Source organism: Ochlerotatus camptorhynchus, unplaced genomic scaffold, assembly GCF_037179485.1.
Source record: "Ochlerotatus camptorhynchus isolate MF236.1 unplaced genomic scaffold, CSIRO-AGI_Acam_v1.1 ptg000040l, whole genome shotgun sequence".
In the NCBI taxonomy this organism is placed as follows: Eukaryota; Metazoa; Arthropoda; class Insecta; order Diptera; family Culicidae; genus Ochlerotatus; species Ochlerotatus camptorhynchus.
The window spans coordinates 2363558-2382601 of record NW_027040531.1 but is presented as its reverse complement, the minus strand read 5'-3'; the positions used below and the strand labels follow the sequence as shown (position 1 = coordinate 2382601).

General features: G+C 38.3%; 1 protein-coding gene across 1 annotated transcript in view; it reads left to right on the top strand.

Annotated features, from left to right (window-relative positions):
• The first annotated feature begins 312 nt into the window (after positions 1 to 312).
• The window catches only part of Tps1 (Trehalose-6-phosphate synthase 1), a 30983-nt gene continuing 12251 nt past the window's right edge, over positions 313 to 19044 (top strand). Inside the window, exon 1 of the mRNA XM_065236044.1 lies at positions 313 to 824. Coding sequence (XP_065092116.1) covers positions 688 to 824 — 137 coding nt within the window. The 5' untranslated portion in view covers positions 313 to 687. The remainder of the gene's footprint in view (positions 825 to 19044) is intronic.

The window sequence follows — 19044 nt, the reverse complement described above, 5'->3', positions numbered from 1 at the left end:
ACGAGAGTTTCCAACGCACAGAGTGTCCCTAACGAAACGATGGCGGCCAAAACATGACCCGTGTGGTTCGTAAATATTGTTCCATCGATACACCACTGTGTTGCACCTGTGTGCGGATTGTAAGTGTGTACGCCCATCGCGTAGACGTACACGATCGCATTACGGAATGCTCATCTAACCGCTATGGGATGAATCTCAGTCAACCCAATAGCTGATTGCAGCAGGTCGGTCGCCGTTAGTCAATAACAACGGTTGGTGGAAACAAAAAATGAAAAACAATAACACCTACTGTACTGGAAAAGACTCCTTTATCAGCTCTCGGAGCACACAGTCGGAAGTCAGTTGAATCTCAACTGCTTCAGAGGCAGCATCCTCTCGTGGGCAGGCAATTCATAGATCGTCCGAAGTCTTATCTCCTAGGACTCCGGCTCTTTATTTTATTGATTCGTGTATTGTGCAGATTTTTACAAGAAGAAAAAAATCCGTTCTGTCAGTGATAAATCCGGTACAATTTTGCATCACGCGTGCAAATTATGCGTCTCTCTTAACGAATGTGATAATCCAAGCCCAAACAACGATTGGACCAAAGTGATCGTCGGATATTTTGTCTGTGTGTTATAAGTAATAGTTCTTAGTCGGATTGCACAGCTCACCCCATAGTGCAACAGAAAAAAAACAAAACAGAAGATGTCCTCCAACTGTGAGATCACTGTTACGAGCCCACAGGAGGCAAACACCAAGAGCAGCATCATCGTGGTGTCAAATCGGTTGCCATTCGTGCTCAAACGAGACCCCAAAACTAATCTGCTTAGCCGAAATGCTAGGTAAGTAAAGAGGAGCTTTTTGCTTTGTGTGGATCGTATGATAATGTGCCAGAAAGTTAATGTGGTTTACTGATAGACTGGCAAAATAACCTAGGAGTAATGTATGTCGAGTGTATGAGAGATGCCGCACTGGAGTTAGTGAAAACAAGTGAATGGAGGTTATTGCATTTTGGACTATATGTTGCTAAAACTGGGAACATTTTTTTGAGATTTTAGCAACAGAACGAATGGTGCAATCTTTGAGAAGATTGAGCTTCAAAAGCCGTATCCTTTCGTTGATACTTATTCGATCATCATAATGCTAAATGATCATGCATAAAGTGAAGTAACAGGTGCTACTGAAAGTGGTTTCAAATCATAGTGCAATACATCTATTTATCGAAATTCTCAGTTATTTTTATTCATGATGTAATAATCATGGCTGTTCCCTGTCCATTTCTTATCGGGATAGTAGCCAGATGTCCACAACAGTCGCTTGTAAAAAAATGCTGTGGCGTTATATTTTGTATGAAGAAATTTAAAAAAAAAATACCAAATGTGAAGCTTTTTTGAGAAAAAAAAATAGGACGTGGCAGCTTTTATTTTTTATAGCAATTGTTGAAATTACCATGCATTATTTTTTTAATAACCTTTTGCCCTTGGGAAGGTGGCGCTAAGCTGTCAGTAATAGTGAGATCAAAACTGAAAGATTACGGTAGCTATGAATTAAAATCAGCTGCTTCAGTTTTCCATTTAGAGCATGCATTGTGTTACTTTTTCGTTATTTCAATAAATAGAAAGCTTTGAAAAAAATACGTTTTTGAAAAAAAATATGCTAGAACAAAATTTGTTGCATACAACTTTAATTTATTGAATTTATTTTAAAAAATGCTAAAAACCATTGTTTTTCAATAGTTGCACCATTGAATTCTCACTAATAATGAGCACACAAAGAAGCTTAAATTAAAGCGAGATCGATTGACAATCATGAGAAGGGCCGTAAAGTTGTGCATCGCCTGTGCTACACACTTATAAATTACTAATTTTACACGATACGTAATCTATATTGGACGTAAATCATGGAACGTAAACAAACATTTCATGTAAAATTAAGTGTCCTCAAACCGAAACATAAGCAAATCGACGAAGAGAACGTTTCATTGAATTTATTTTCTCGTTTCTTTCAACTGATTCTTATGTCAAAAGGGCCGCTTACATGTGTCGGTCTCAAGGAATCGAAATTTACATGAAATTTTTGTAGTTTGTACCATTGGAAGTAGAAGGTTAAATAATAGGTTTCTGCATTAAAATTTGAAAAAAATTAGCAAAATTTAGACATTCAAAATTGGCCAATCGTCTCACTCTCAGTAGGCTGTGGGATTTGAACCATTTAGGATAAAATAAAAAGTCAACATGCAACCATTTTGCTAGGATGGAGTTGAGCGTCAGTTGTACAATGTGATTTAGAACTAAACAATTTTTTCAATGAACTGTCTGATTATTTAAAATAGATTTAAAGTTCACTAATCTTCAAGTGATTCAAAACTAAACTTTTCAACACATTTCGAGCAATATCTCTGTTCAACACGACTTTCTAGTAGAGAAAATCTTTACCATATTTTACATTCTTATGGTCTCTTGAGTTAATGTCTAGAATATACGATTGCCCTAACACGTGACGTTTTTTTTTAGGTACAGCTCTCTCTATATTGCTACGCCGTGATTGATCAAAATCAGTGAAATTGCATAATTAATCAACTGAATGGGGCTGGTTGTGACCGTCCGTTCTCAATGTACAAGTTTTAGACTACTCACGCCGGTCCCGTCATTGCAAGGAATATTAGCGTGACCTTTGCTGTATTAGAGACCGAGTATACCTATGCACAGTCTTGTAAGCGGTCACGGTAGTCGACACATTTTCTGTGATAATCGACTGCCTTTGCCTTCGACACTTGCAAAACAAGCTGTCATATAGTACCAAACTCAAATGTCATTTGACAGGTTGTGTCCTACAACACTGTCACCGAAGACCGTCACGAATGTATGTATTTTAGTTTTTCTCATAATAAGAGCTGCTTATGTTGTGCTTGTGTGAATTCTGAAAATAGCAAGCAATGGTGTCCTAGGAATAACATTTCTGATCAGAAATGATTTAATTGACACCAAATAGAGGAATTAGAATAAAATCACTCATGTCATATGATAGTTATTTGATAATTTTCTTTTTGCTCGAATTTTATTCTACCGTTTCTGTTGTGTGAAAGAGACGACGACAACGAAGCGAGTGTAGTAAAAACGTCAACTGTTTCAACACCTACCTCTGCATCCCAAAACAGCTCACTGGAGAGGAGATATTGATAGTAGGTTCGGTTCGTTGTATCAGAATTCAGTGATGCGATCGAAATTTCAATATAATGTATTGTTTTCCAAAATTGACGCAGATAAAACATGCAATCTTTTGATTACTAGTAGGCAAATGATGCAACCCTGTCAACTCAGTAATGTAAAGAATCCTGGGATAAAACCCACGGTCTTCTACTCAACAAGCAAAAAAGGTTGGACTAGACAACCGAACCCCTTATATTACAACAAACCATTACCAACGACGATGAATGCTACACACTTAGAAATAACTAATTTTACAAGTGACGGAATCCTTCTTTGACATAAAAGATGAGACGTAAACAAACATGTCATGTAATATTAGGTGCTTCGAGACTGAACAGTTCGTTTCTCGGCGAAAAGTACGTTTGATTACGCTATATTTCGCGTCTGTTATGACTCAAATTTATGTCAAAATTGACGCTCGTATATGCCCCTCTCAGAGCACCTAAATTTACATGAGTTCTTCTATTTAAGTGTGTATGCATAATGTATGAAGCTATACAAATACCGAGAAAACCATTTTTTTTTTCGCAGTCTCGACCGATTTCCATCTCACTAACGATTGCCTACGTATCCGGGACGACTGCCACAAAATGAAGGGGACGGTTACATTCAATTTTTATCCTAGGTGCTCCAGCTACTACAGTAACTTACCACGCTTATTGTTATGATATATAGGTGAAATGGATGTAATGTCGGCCTAAATGCCCTAATTTTGGCCCATACATAAATTCAGCAATCGACTAAATCTTCAATAGCTACCACAAATATCCATTGGTACCGTCCCAATGATGCGTTCAACTAGATAAAATTGATAAATAGCTGAATTTTAGCGATGAACCCAATCTTAAATCCAAAGGCCGACAATAGAGCCATTTCCCCCATCTAAGTGTTTTTTTATTCGGTAAATGACGGCTTCGGCAATACTTGAACCTCCACACTCATTTTTTATCGCTGGAAATCAGCAATATTTTGCTGGATTTTTCCGAGCTTAAAGTTCAGCAATCCATCCAGCAAAATATTTTTGCTGGACGACCAGCACTTTAGTCCACTGCCAAATTGACAGCACTTTACTGATTATCCAGCAAAACGGAAGATCAGTCATTTTGCTGAAAGAGCAGCAAGTCTCGACTGTTATTTCTTTTTTGAGAAAGAGGCATCTCATTGTTGGAATAAATATTTTATTACACTTCCATGTAGTTGTAAATAGTAATTTATTAAATATGATTGCACTTCTTAAAGAATTCATGTGACTGCACTTATTAAAAAATCATGTCCTGAAGAAGCTATGATGGGCCATTAGACTGATGCAAATTTTGACATTTTCGCTCCACAGTGCTCAAACGGTTCCAAATCGGGTCCTGATTAGTCTCCCAAAATTTGAACTCATTTGAAAAGAAACTGACTTGGCACAAACCATTTGAAGTTTATATGGGAATTACTATGGGAAATCCAAACTTTTTGTTCATTGTCTTCTTACCTTTTTCCATATGGCACTGTTCAAAAATTCAAAAGCCATACTTATGGAAAATTTTCTCAGCTTCAACTTAGCAGAAGATAGTTGTTGAGCCAAACGTAAAATAAAATAGTTATTAATTGTTTAAGAGATTGATAATCTTATGGCATGATCAAGCAGTTGTTTTGTGAGCAACACTGTATCTCGCAGTGTGACATAGTAGCCATGATTTTTGTGCTCTATTCCAAGCGCCAGAAACACCAATGTTGCCTGCTGAACAGTTGATTGAGCCTAATCGTAAGACATTAGTGGCTTGAATTATTGATAACTTTTGATGCTTACATTACATTGAAAAGTGGTTCAGGACAATGTTGTAGCTGAGAAAATTTTCTACGAGCTCAGTTATCATTTTTGAAAGCAGAGCGATATGGTAAATTGTTAGATGGATATGAACAAAACATTTGGTTTTCCTATAGGAATTTCCATATAAACTTCAAATGGTTTGTGCGAAGTCAGTTTCTTATCAAATGAGTTCAAATTTTAGGAGACTAACCAGGACCCGATTTGGAACCGTTTGAGCACTGTGGAGCGAAAATGTCAAAATTTGCATCAGTCTAATGGGCCATCCTGGGTGAGTTATTGTTGTTGTTATTGTTCCTGGGTAAGTTTACGAAAGAAGAAAACTGTAAATTTCAGAGAAAAACGAAAGTTTTTCAACTTAATTCAGGTTACTAAGGAGTTTAGTATTACTTACTTCATGACAAAAGCTCTTTTTATATAATTTCCATGATATTTTGTTAGTTCTTGAACATAAAAATAATCATAAATCGAGGAGGAGCAAATGATAGATTTTGGCCTGATTTTGAAGTTTCATACAGTTTACTGGAACGTTCAGCAAAATATTTCATATTACTGATTTTTCAGTTAAAGGTAGTTGTGCTGGACGCGATTCAGCAATTCATTTTGCTGGAACAGGATTTCAAAATTTGGTGTTTATTATCGTCAGGGGGTAAACAACGGATACATTGTGTTTCAGAGCATCTATTGACCAAATTTGTGTGCTCTAGGACTTTGTTTTTAGTAGGTTTTCTATACCTGCAGTATTTTAAACAGGTTTTCTATTCCTGCATGCAGTGATAGATACATTAAATCCAATTTAATTTTTAGTTAACCCATCTTAAAATAGATAGGTTAGTGCTATTGATCTCCCTATCAAAATTCAAAATATCCGCACCGTAGAGCCACAATCTGTGTTTTCACCGAGGGGGGCGACACATCTAAATCTCAAGTTTAGATGCTCAACAAATCTCACACTAGCGAATCAATCTTCGAAAAATCTTCTTTCATTTGTCGCATCTACTTGCATCGCTCATCATCTTTTTGCAGGAAATCTTCAAAATCGTCATCAATCTTCTTTCTATCTACTCAGTGTGCGAGCAGCTAGTCACAGCAAAACACAATCTTTTTTGCATCGTAGATAGAGTCGTCCCCCTCGGTTTTCACTGAAGCTACACTCGAGAGCGCTCTCAAGTGAACCTTCAGTGAAAACACAGAGTGTAACTCTATGGTGCAGATATTTTGAATTTTGATAGGGAGAATAATAGCACTAAACTATCTTTTTTTAAGATGGGTTAACTAAAAATTTAATTAGATTCAATGTAGCCATTCTATATTAAAAAGTAATGAAAAAGTCCCAAAAGAGCGATCCATCCCTGACTGCATGTCAGTATAACAATCAGCGTTGCCAGAAATATCAATTTGTCTGTATTTGCACTGATTTTCGAACTTTATACTGATATACAGATAAGGCCCCTCAGAATACCGAGAGATTTAATACCGATTATACCGATTTTAAATAATCAAAATGATTATTGTCTGCCCGTGCAAAAATGTCAGAATTGCGATAACTTTTATCTTTTTGAATATGTCATAGGAGTATCTTAAAAAATGCCTTATGCTTGATACTCTTTCGCTAATCTGGAAATTTCTAGGAATAAAGAAATACTTTTATGTTTCATGTGACCCTAAAGGTCCATCAGAATGTTCATTTTTTAAACATTCTGAAGTTTGTTTAATCTTTCTTCCAACTTTCCCTGGAATTTTCTTCCACCTTACCCCGTAAACTATTTTCCAATTCGTCTCGGAAAGCTATTTTGACGTCCCTGGGAAGCTTCTTCTGGCTTCGATCAAAAGTTTTGTCATCTCCCCCCAGTATTTTTCAACTTTCCTGGAATATTGTGCCAACTTTCCCTAAAAACTTCTACCGATGTCCACTGGATCTTTTTTTCGACATCCCCCAGAAATCTCTTTCTTCCGGTAATCCCAATTTCTCCTAGAAGTTTCTATCGACTGGCCCAAAAACTCGCAGGCTTTCGCCGGAAAAAGCTTTGGGTTTTCTTCAGAAGTTTCTTCCAGCATCTCCAGAAAATTTCATTCGTCTTCTCCATGAAGTTCATTTAAACTTCCACCGAAAGTATCTATCAAATTCTCCCGGCATTCCTTTCGTTTTCCTCTCGAAATTTCTCCATGGGCTTCTTCCGAAGGTTTTTTCTGACTTCTATTGAAATGTTTTCCGAGCTTCTTCTAGCTTCACCTGGAAATGGCTACTCCTGGAATTTTCTTCAGATTCCGAAATTGGTCTAGCTTCCTCTGGATGTGTCATCCGATTTTTCCGAAAGTGTATTTAAATTTTCCCATAAATTTCTCGACATTTTTTCTTAGAACTTTCTTCAAACTTCCTCCAGAATAGCTTCTTTTTTTTCTCTTTCAGAAGCTAATTCAAACATTCTCCGGAAATTTCTTCCGACTTTTCTGGAAAGGCCTTCTCTGTTCAAATATTTTAATTTTGGCTTTCAAAAACAGCTAAAATATAAAATTTATTAAATCAGTAAATACCGATAAATACCGATTTTTTTAAAACCATTAGTACATCGAAAAGCTTTAAAAAAATCTGGCAACGCTGATAAAAATAGACATCTTAAAACATAAACTAAATCTTATCTAAATATAAAGGGAATTAATCGTAGGAATTGAAGATTGCAACGATTTTTTGCCAGAAATTATTAATTATTTTGTTGGACATTTGTGCAAAAGTCTCAATATTCGAAATTCTATGTATTGTGATAAAAAAAACTGGATTTCCTGTTTATAATAGGATACCAATATTTTATATATTTGTTACATTTTGCTTGAATGCCTTCAATGTGATATTTAAAAGTTAAATTTTGGTCAAGTACTTATCCTATGTGACTACTAGTAGGTTTCAAAAACGAAGCTCTAGGCTTATGTGGAAATATTATAAGTTGAGTTTTGGAAGCGTTGGGAGAAATCTTCCATTTTTGAAAATAAGAAGAGAAAATGTCTAAACTTTTCTGCAGTCTGCTGCAAATAACACGAAGACTTCTTCCTTTAGCGGAAATGCCTGTGTCATCAGCGAACAAAGATTTGTGGCAACCCTGAGGCAAATCAGGGAGGTCCGAAGTGAAAATGTTATACAATATAGGCCCAAGAATGCTACCCTGAGGAACTCCTGCTCTAACAGGTAGTCGTTCAGATTTGGAATTTTGATAATTTGCCTGAAGAGTTCTGTCAGTTAAATAATTTTGAACTAATTTCATAATATAGAGTGAAAAATTCAACTTTTTCAATTTAGCAATCAAACCTTCATGCCAAGCACTGTCAAATGTCTAGAAGAGCAACTTTAGTTGAGCAGCCTTCAGATTTGTTTGAACGAATTAAATTGGTAGCTCTTAAGAGTTGATGAGTAGTTGAATGCTCATGGCGAAAACCAAACTGCTCATCTGCAAAAATTGAGTGAAGTGAATTGATGTGAAGCATCATTCTATTCAAAATTCTATTTTCAAAAAGTTCACTTATTGATGAAAGCAACTTATTGGACGTAAGCTAGAACCTTCAGCTGGATTTTTATCCGGCTTCATAATTGGAACAGATTTTGCATTTTATTATTTATCTGGAAAGTATGTCAAATGGATCCAGACAACCAGAAGTCGTATAACAATGTACAGACAGTATCGTAAATAACTACAGTTTAAGTCATCATACTTATATGACATACATCGCATTGTGTTTAAGTTAAATCGTATAGAATGCAAATTTCCAACGTATATGCGATGAATCATTTTCCATCGTACTGCACCACAAACTAAATCGGATTACATTGCCAGACTTTTTAAATTGAATTTGTTATGACAGATTAAATCGTATATAATGTCAAATCAAATTTCCGTATATATATTCAAATTAAAATTTGCACGTAAATGGCCTCCACTTTTGTAGGTATAAGCCCTTTTTTGCATTTTATACGATTTGATTGTTTGTATATATGTTTGTATATCACAGAAACAACTTTGAAAATACGTGCATTCTGGTTGTCTGGGGAAACCTCTGTTAAATAATTTTACCATGAAAGACAAGGGAGTTTTTTGATGAGGATATAGAAAATTCCATCATCACCTGGAGCTTTCATATTTTGAAACTATTTAGTTATAGATCTTACTTCGTCCAAATCAGTCAAGAATCCTCGAAAATATTTTCCCGAGAGAAAATATTCAGATAATTCCGAGGAATCTGATTCTTAATAGGCGCACCAGACTAAAATTATGGGAACTCTCAAATTACTTACCAAGTTTCTGAGTATTTAACGAATTTGTAATCAAAATATTACCACCTTCTTTAAGCGGTTTTGAGGATTTTATTAGATTTTTTTTTCGCTTTTTAATTTATTTTGCAAATCCCGCCAGATAACTTTCATGGCAGGATCACGTGTTCTTTGATATTGCCGCCTACGGACATTTTTCAGACGGATCAAGAGCTAAAGATCATCGTCTATTATAATTTAATCGAATTCAACCTCGCATTTTGGTACTGAGGCAGCTCTTGCTTCAACTATAGAAGTAGTCAGAAATTCAAGAGCATAATTAATTTCATGTTTGGTTTGCAAAGGAATGTTTGGATCAAAGCTATATTCCATAAATGTTCGATATTGCACCCAATCAGCTCTATGGTAATTGAAAGTAGAGCTGTTGGGATTCGAAGTTATTTCTTGGGATATTTCAAAACTTACTGGAAGGTGATCAGAACCGAAGTCAACAAGGATAACCAGGCTACAAAGTTGACATGAACCAGTTAAGACCAAATCAATGGTTGAGAGATTTCTTGCTGAAGAAAAGCATGTTGGGCTGTTTGGATATTGAATAGTGTAATAACCTGCAGAACAATCATCAAACAGAATATTACCATTGGAATTGCTTTGAGCATTATTCCATGAGCGGTGTTTTGCCTCAATCACCAATAATGAAGAATTTAGACCTATGACGGGAAAGTTTCTGAAGTTCACTCTTGAGAAAATTCCATTGCTGGCCTACGATTTGGAATGGCAAATAGGCAGCTATAAACGAAAATTGTTCAAATTTTGTTTCGACAGAAACTCCCAAAAATTTCAAAAACTGATACGTCGCAGGGTCCATCCAAACGATCATTTCGATAAATGATTTAATTTGCGTCCCTTTCTCTCAAAAAGTTAAATAGTTCGCCTTCATTATCTTTAAGAGATCGAGCATTCCAATTTAAAATTTTTAATGATTTAAAGCTTATTACTGAATTTCATAGTCATGACGATATTGTTCGCAAATTTTACACCAGTTTGAATAGCATCAACCATGGAGTTAGCTTTTAGCATATAAGTAATGATGTCAATTGATGATTTCTGAAAAAAAAATGCAGTAGCAGTAATGCTTCCTAAGTCAAAATTACAAAATTTCCGTTAGAAATATGTTGGCTAATGTTTTGATTTTTACCCGCTGCCATAGCAGCATAGCATTCATTTACTCACTGAACTTTGTCAGCAGCGAAGGGAACAGGTATAGATGAACAATTCAAAGCAGGGGTGATATTTGAGGGGGTTAGAAGGAAAGGAATGTAGGTAACTTTGATCGATTCTCTTCATCGACTTTCTGTTTCGTTAATAATTCAGCTGCTAACACATTCCTTGATTCGTGTGCCATTCTGGATGCTAGATGAGAACCTCTTTATTAAGCTATGTGGTAGTAACAGCTCAAAATCTGTTTATGTGATCGCTGTGGCTATCAAAAGAAAAAGTCTATTAAGAGAATCGATCATAGTCACTTACACCCCTTTCCTTCTAACCCCCTCATTTCTTCTTACGAATGTAGAATTTGTTCCTCGCAGACCGTTATTAAGAGCAGAGGAATTTGTACCTGATCGGGAACGTGAACCTTTTCCAACCTGTCGCTTACAACTAGATTATAGGATCACTTTGTGAGTCTTACATGCCCTAAAAATTAGATTGTTGGTTTTCACCACAATTTGAACATATAAATTTCTAAGGATCTTCCTTCACAGGACAGTCGTTCTTTGCGTGAGAGGAATCACCACAATTCATGCATTTAGCTGGCATGTAGCATTTTTTTTGTTCCGTGACCCCATGCCTGGCACTTACGGCACTGGGTGAGGTTTTCGAAATTTTCTCTAGTTTTCCTGAAGTGTTCCCACTTCACTCGGACATGGAACATAAGGCTATCTTTTTCTAAGGCCTTAAGGTTGTTTAGTTCACTAGACTTGAAGTGAACTAAATAAAACCATAAGAAATCCCGTTGCGTGAATCGCCAGGACGAGATTGCATTTTCATTTTGATTACTTGGAGTGGCTCCCCAACAAACAATTCACAGTCACAAATAAGCATACACATTGAATAAATGCTGTATAACAGTGTACCATGCTGAATAAAACAAGATGTCGAATTATGTGCTGAAAAAAGCTCATTGAGATCGATAGATGCGCCTTTATTCCGCCGTTTGCTCTGATATGATTAATTTACTTATTAAAAGCTTTATAAACGTTGACTGTCTTCCTGATTCAGAACCAGAAGTTTGATCTAATAACAAACTGAATAAGTGTAATTTTCACATACATTGTCGCTTTAATTCGACTGTTTTCAATTGCTTTAATAAAATGCTTTATTTAGATGTCTTATAAATGTTTTCTAGCTCCATTATTAGATTTCATTGCATTGCTTTACAATATTGCTGTATAAAGGTGAATACAGTCAGCAAAATAGCTCTTATACCACTATGCGTCCATGTTTTAGTTGAATGCTTTGTAAATGCTTTATAAACCACGTATTAGATTCATTATTCCACAACACTGCCCAAAAACAATTCAGAGTCACAAATAAGCATATAGATTGAATAAATGCTTTATAACAGTGTACAATGCTGAATAAAACGGGTTGTCAAATTATGTGCTCAGAAAACCTCATTGAGATCGATGATGCGCCTTTATTTCGCTGATTGCTCTGATAATATACGTATTAAAATCTATACAAACGATGACTGTCTTCCTGATTCAACACCAGAAGTTTGATCTAATAACACACTGAATAAGTGTAATTTGCACATACATTGACGCTTTAATCCGACTGTTTCAATTGATTTAATAACATGCTTTATTATACGTCTAATAATTGTTTTCTAGCTCCATTACTAGATTCCATTGCATTGCTTAACAATATTGCTGAATAAAGGTGAATACAGTCAGCATAATAGCTCTTATACCACTATGCGTCCATGTTTTAATTGCATGCTTTATAAATGCTTTATAAATGCTTTACAAACGGCGTATTATTCCACAACAGTGCTTCAGGCTAACAACAAAATGAAATTGGTAGCATAGTGGTTACCGTTTCCGCTTTCCAAGTAGAAGGTCGCGAGTTCAATCCCAACCTCAACCCTTTTTTTATGTATGTTCTACTCCTAATTAATTTAAATCGTAATCATAAATCGTATCACTTACGACAACCAATTCATAGATCTATAGAAAAGAATAGCATCCTTTCCATCGAAATTAGAGATGGAGAGGTAACGTTGGTCAAATGTTAAATAACTATGAATGAATTAATAATTCTCACATCTCCTTCAATTAGTTAGAGTTACGACTGGAAGTGCTGATAGGTTTTCAGATTCAAGCTTTTATTGCTTATTTAGCTGCTCATATGATGTATTCTAGGATAGCTCAGATGGCAAGGCAACCGGCTGGTGATCGGAAGGTCATGGTTCGAATCCCACGACATGTGTGTGTGTGTGTGTGTGTATGTATGTAAAATAAATTCGACAGAAATAATGACTAACGAGAGAACACAACCCTGCTCCGTGCCGTTCTTATTTTCGGATTAATTATCCCGTAGTTGAATAATCGTTTAATAAAGGTATAATGATGTCCTAATTAAACATTATTTCACATGATAATCAAGCGTCTATATACACCTCTATACCATCGCTGTTTAAGGAAGTACAGATGTTTAATAAACGCTGAATAATCAAAAATTTGATCGAATAAGCTCTGTTTACAACTCTTGTGAGTCGAATAAAAGCTTCTCGACATACCTTATTCAACCAAATATTTCGATTTTGTGGTTGAATAAATTCTCCAGATTTGTGTGAACAAAGCCTGAACAGAAGTTATTATTAAAAATAGTACAAGTATTATTAAGCATGCAGTGGAATAAAATCGTCAAGAAGTCGTTTCTTCAATAGGCAATTGTTTGTTGGGTCAACTCCAAGTATTTTTTTTTTTCAATTCATCTTTGATCTGATCCAGGGATTCACAACCTTGAATACACGTTCAGTTTTGGTATCGTAAGTGAAAAAAAATGCGTTGCTTCTCAGTAAGATACTGGAGAAGGCGTTTGAATCCGTCCAAGGTTTCAGTCAATACACGGCATTCACCCGACGGCCAATATGACGTCAACATTTGAATTTAACGACGTTCAAAAGTTCCGTGAGAAGAGCATGGAAATCGGAAGTGGTTATCACAATAGGGGGGACCTTTACTGGAATTTTGCCTGGAAGATGGATCATTTTCATCATCAAATTGATTGATCAAATAAATTTCATCAGCAGAGACTTCCAGAGATTGCCCTTTTCTTTTCCGTTTAGGCGCCATGGCGGCAGAAGAAAGTTGCTCCAAATCGACTTCCAAGCGGATTACTATAAGAATCCGTAGGATCGAAGAGGAATTTTCCAAATCGATATCCAAGCAGGATTACCTCGGGTAGGGTCCAAACAAGGATCGAGGAGGAGTAAGAATCGAAAAAGGTAGAAAATATGCAGGTAATATTTAGCACTGAGAAGTGCTGTTTTAATTTGTTGTAGCAGAGACACTTCCTTCAGCAATTAGCAAATAGATCCCACGGCAAGAAAGCACTATCAGTCTGGCCCGTGGATTCATTTGAATAGCTAGCTAGTGAGTTTTGATGAGAATGTCAAATGAGTTTGGAATTTGAATAGAAATTTCAGGTAATTTTGAGAAATTTATGGAAATTGTAAGGAGAACTAGAGGTGAATTCTAAGGTAGTTCCAGTAGAGTAGTATTCAAAGTAAATCGGAAGGAATTTCAAGAAACCTACCCAAAGAATTTAGAAGGGGCTTCAAAGTGGATTAACCATGAGGCAAACTGAATGATATATGACTACAATCGTGGAACTACAGCTAACGATCACATACGGCCGAAAATCTCTTAAATATTGATCGACCGATTAATCAAAGAAAAATTCTGAGGTGGGCATCAACGAAATATGAATAATAATTCCAAAGGAATCTAATTCTTAATATAGCTAAAAATCATTACAGAATTCAAAAGTTTCAAGAGAAGGAATTTATAAAAATTAAAAAAATATATCAAAATGTTTGGGAGGATATGCTGGAAAATGTTGAGCATATTTAGTAGTGTTCCAGTAGATTTTGAAGAAATTTCCAAGGATATTCTAAAGAACGTTTCAACAGAATTTCAAGAGATCCACCTCAAGGGTTTTTTGAGAAGCATTTCAAGTAAATTCTGAGAAAACTTTTTTTATGGAATTTTGAGGTGAATAAAAGAACATTTTATCATAACACTGTTCTAAATTCTAAATGGTATACCAACAGATTTACTCCAAGCGAATTTTATAATATTTAATGAAGAGAAACTAAAGCAAGCCTTGTTTTAAGAATACAAAGATAAATCTAGACCAACAATTAAAATAGACTGAACAACCAAACGTAAACAATGCCTTTAAACGCAAATTTCTCGAGAATCAAAACGCTATAACTGATGTAAGAACTCAGCACTCACCAACTACCTCTCGGAGATCAAACATACAGCACCCGGTCGACTCAGGCGACAAGAGCAAGCTCCGGAACACCCAGGGTCGGGTAATCAGAGGGTTTCGTGATACAAAAACGAAGAGCTTCCACTTTTCTGTATTATGTGCGTGTTGTTCTGTGTCCATAATTTCGTGTAATAAATGTTACTTTCTGTATTATGTGTCGTGTAGCCTAATCGCGTTGTTCACTGTACCGGTACATACCACTGCTGCCGTTGATAGTGAATCAGGATGGCCGACACAGTGACTCCTGTCCTACTGGACGGCGGGATGGCAGGTGTCGTCCTTCGTTGGCACGATCGGCCGACCATGGCAAGGCCACCTTGGTCAAGCCAAGAAGGGAAAACTCCTTTGGGATTAAGGCCTACGTTTGGCCAGATAAAAGCGTTTGGTCCTTGACAATTGGGCTCGGAAACTGTTTCCAATTTCACGAGCCGGCCGTGTGCTGACGAATGACCTTTTTAAGGTTCTACATAAAAGAGGTCCTATCGGACTAATACGTAGTTAATTTACGGTTTTTGATGCTGGGTGTTGGCGCGTTCACGCCAGCGCGCCGCTACTGTAGCTTGGGTTTGACCATCGCGTACATCATCGCAACCGCCCAATACGCACCGGTCTTGACAGTTCGTCGTATCACTGTAGTAGTGTTGAGTCAGCAGTACATGGGAGAGTGGGAGAGTAACTGTATTGTTGGAAAGATAGATAGAAAAATATTGAATAGTCAACAAGTACACAAGTGAATTGTAAAAGTTTCTCTAAGATCGTGCCGATTGCCTTTGAAATTGTGCTAATATTAATATTAAAAGTGATATTTTCACCTAATTGGTAACGTACATGAAATTTAAATTAGTTCTATCAGTTAAAATCAAATTGATTATCCTAGTGTTTTGCTAATTAGTTTGCTACAGTCAAGATCGGAAATTCCTAACCCCTGAATTTGCATGCAAGCTGGATTTTATCATTAAAAGGTAATTCCTACTTAACTAATACTTAAAATAGTTAAAATGCTTAAACTTAAATGCTTATAGTACGGACTAGTGCGAGCAGGGATTATTAGTACGGATGAGTAGTACGTGCAAGAGATTATTTCGAGTCGAACGAAAAGGTATTCAAGGAATCCGCACAACGGGACTAAACGTAAGTGGTCAAAATCTTTAGCTAATTGTTATGAAAGAAATTAAGCAATCCACCACCATGTTAAAATCTAATTCTGAATAATTACAATAATTACAGGAAAATAATAATATTCCAAATAAGAAAACGTAAACCCCAATTCTCGGTTGTTTTCATTCGATATTATTATTACGGAAATCATCCCGACCCCCAATCTGTTGGCAATTTCCAACAAATTATTATTTTCGTTTATACACGAAATAAGCGCGTAGAAATCCGGTCATGTCAAGTCGAAGTTTACGGTCGAAACAGTCGGGCAAGTCTGGGGAAGTGGTGAAAAGTGCAAATGATGGTGTGCAAACGGTGGTCACGGAAGATCCGGAGGAGTCCCATCCCGGCCTTACATGTCAGGTGTGCCGAGGAGAAGACACAGATGATATGGTGAGGTGCGACGATTGCCTGAAATGGCATCATTTCCAATGTGTCGGAGTCACGCAGCAAGTCGAGAATTATTCCTGGAGCTGTACCAAATGCGAAACCGCGAAAGGTGTCCAGGCAACAAGTTCAACTTCTGGTGCAGTCTGTCCTCAAGAAAGTGGTGGTCATAGAAAGCGGTCGACGGCTCCATCCGTCACAACTGTGCAGTGGCAAGTTGGCGAGAAGAAGAATTCATCGCGAAACGCATCGAAAACGTCTGTTGCATCGAGTCGCTCCTCACAAGCCCTCGCGAAGCTGAAACTTCAGAAGCTGGACGAGTTGAGGGCTATTGAGCTGCGGGAAGCGGAACTGAAACGAGAAATCGCAGCGGAAGAAGCAAGGAAAGAAAAGGCCTATTTAGAACAAAAATATCAACTGCTGGAGGAAGCCTTAAGTGAGGATGATTCGAGTAGCATCGTGTCATTAAGTCGCATGAAGAACTGGGTGGAAGAGCAACATCAGGAAGAGGCTTCAGATCCAGAGCAAGATCCAGAAGAGGAGAATCAGCTTGGCCCCGATGGTCAAACAGCCGTCGTTCAAGGCCATCCGGTAACATTTCCAGTACCGGACCCGATTCCAAATCCTCGACAACAGTCCCCGATTCCAGAACATCCAATGCCGGCTCCGAATCCTACTCCTCTACGTCCGGTTCTACCGCATAAATCGCCGAGGCATGTTCCAGCTGTAAATTATCCGCAGCCGTTCCCGATTCCAGAACCGTTAGGAGTTTTTCCGGATCCAGGATATCCTCGTTCGGTATCGACACCGAATCGTATGCGCCCGGTCCCAACTCCTGGTGCTCCAAAGGTAGTTCCGAATCGTGGATCTCAACGCTTGCTCCAGATTCCACAACAATTATATCCGAATCCTGATCTGCGGCGTCCAGAATCACCACGACCTGTTCCAGATCCTGTTCCAAGAAATCCACGACCGGTACGTGTTCCACGACACCCGGAACCAGAACCGATTCCTTCGCACCCAGGCTTCGATCCCAACCCGGATCCTCCGATGCCTATGCCGTTTCCAGTTCAGGGTACTCCACAGAATTATCCAGATTTTCCGCCTAGGAGATTCAGTCGTCCTCACGATCGCGACGAAGAAGATTTCGATCCGTGTCCGCTTACTCGAAAGCAACTAGCTGCAAGACAAGCTATCTCGAAGGATCTGCCCATGTTTTCTGGGAATCCTGAGGAATGGCCTCTCTTTCTCTCTACCTTCAACAGCACTACAGCAATGTGCGGGTTCACCGACGAGGAAAATATAGTTCGTTTGCAGCGAAGTTTGAAGGGTCGAGCGTACGAATCGGTGAGATGTCGGCTGATGCATCCTGCCAATGTTAACGGAGTTATGTCGACTCTAAGGATGCTGTTCGGGCAACCTGAAGTGATTGTCAACTCGATGATTACCAAGATCAACTCGCTCCCAGCGCTGAAGGAGGATAAATTGGAAACGCTCGTTGACTTTGCAGTCAACGTAGAAAACTTCTGTGCGACAGTGGACGCGTGTGGACTGGAGGAGCATCTTTACAACGTAACCTTTCTTCATCAACTCGTCAACAAGCTGCCGCCTTCTATCAAGTTGAATTGGGCTCAATATAGGCAATCTCTTCCAACGGTCAACCTTCCGTCGTTCAGCACCTGGCTCTATTCTTTAGCGGAAGCCGCCAGCGCAGTGATTGTTCCAAACACCAGCTTCGATCCCAAACCAGTTCGAAGCGATGTTCGTGGAAATAAGAAAGGGAATTCCTTTGTCAACGCACACTCAGAAGAATCTGTATCGGATCCCCGCACCACATCGTCATCCAGATCGAAAGTGGTTCACGATAGCTGCCCAGTATGCAAGGGAACCTGCAAATGGATCGCCAAATGCAAGAGCTTCATAGAGTTCTCTCGTGACTCACGCTGGGCTACAGTGCGAGATCTCGGCCTCTGTCGGAGATGTTTGCGCCGACACAATGGAGGATGTCAAGCCAAGCTGTGTGGGAAGAGTGGGTGCGAGCTAAAACACCACGAGTTGCTACACAACGATCAGAAGAACACGTTACCGTTCAAGGATACAGCACCCAGTACCTCGAACAAACCTACCACACAACGCAGTGATCCTGCTCAACCAGGAACAAGTACGTCGGGACACGGCTGCCATACACATCAGGTTACGTCCAGTCAGGTTCTATTCCGCTACTTGCCGGTAGTACTTCAAGGAAAATACGGTTCTATCAAGACGTTCGCCTTCCTGGATGACGGATCAGCACTCACACTTCTAGATAAAGATTTAGCCAAGGAGTTGCAGCTTGAAGGGGAGAGAAAACCACTGTGTTTACACTGGACAGGTGGAGCGCAACGGCGAGAAAACAACTCAAAGGCAGTAAGTCTGGACGTGGCAGCAACGCATTGCCCCACCAAGAAGTACACCTTGAACGGCGTGCGCACAGTTAATGAACTTCTGCTTCCATCACAAACGCTCAACGTAGAGGAACTTCGTAAACTGTATCCTCATCTAAAGGATTTGCCGATTGCCTCGTATCAAGATGTTCGGCCGAGAATCCTGATCGGTATGAAGGATCAACACCTCAGTCTAGTCCTGAAGAGCCGAGAGGGTATACGAAACCAACCGATCGCCGTGAAAACCAGACT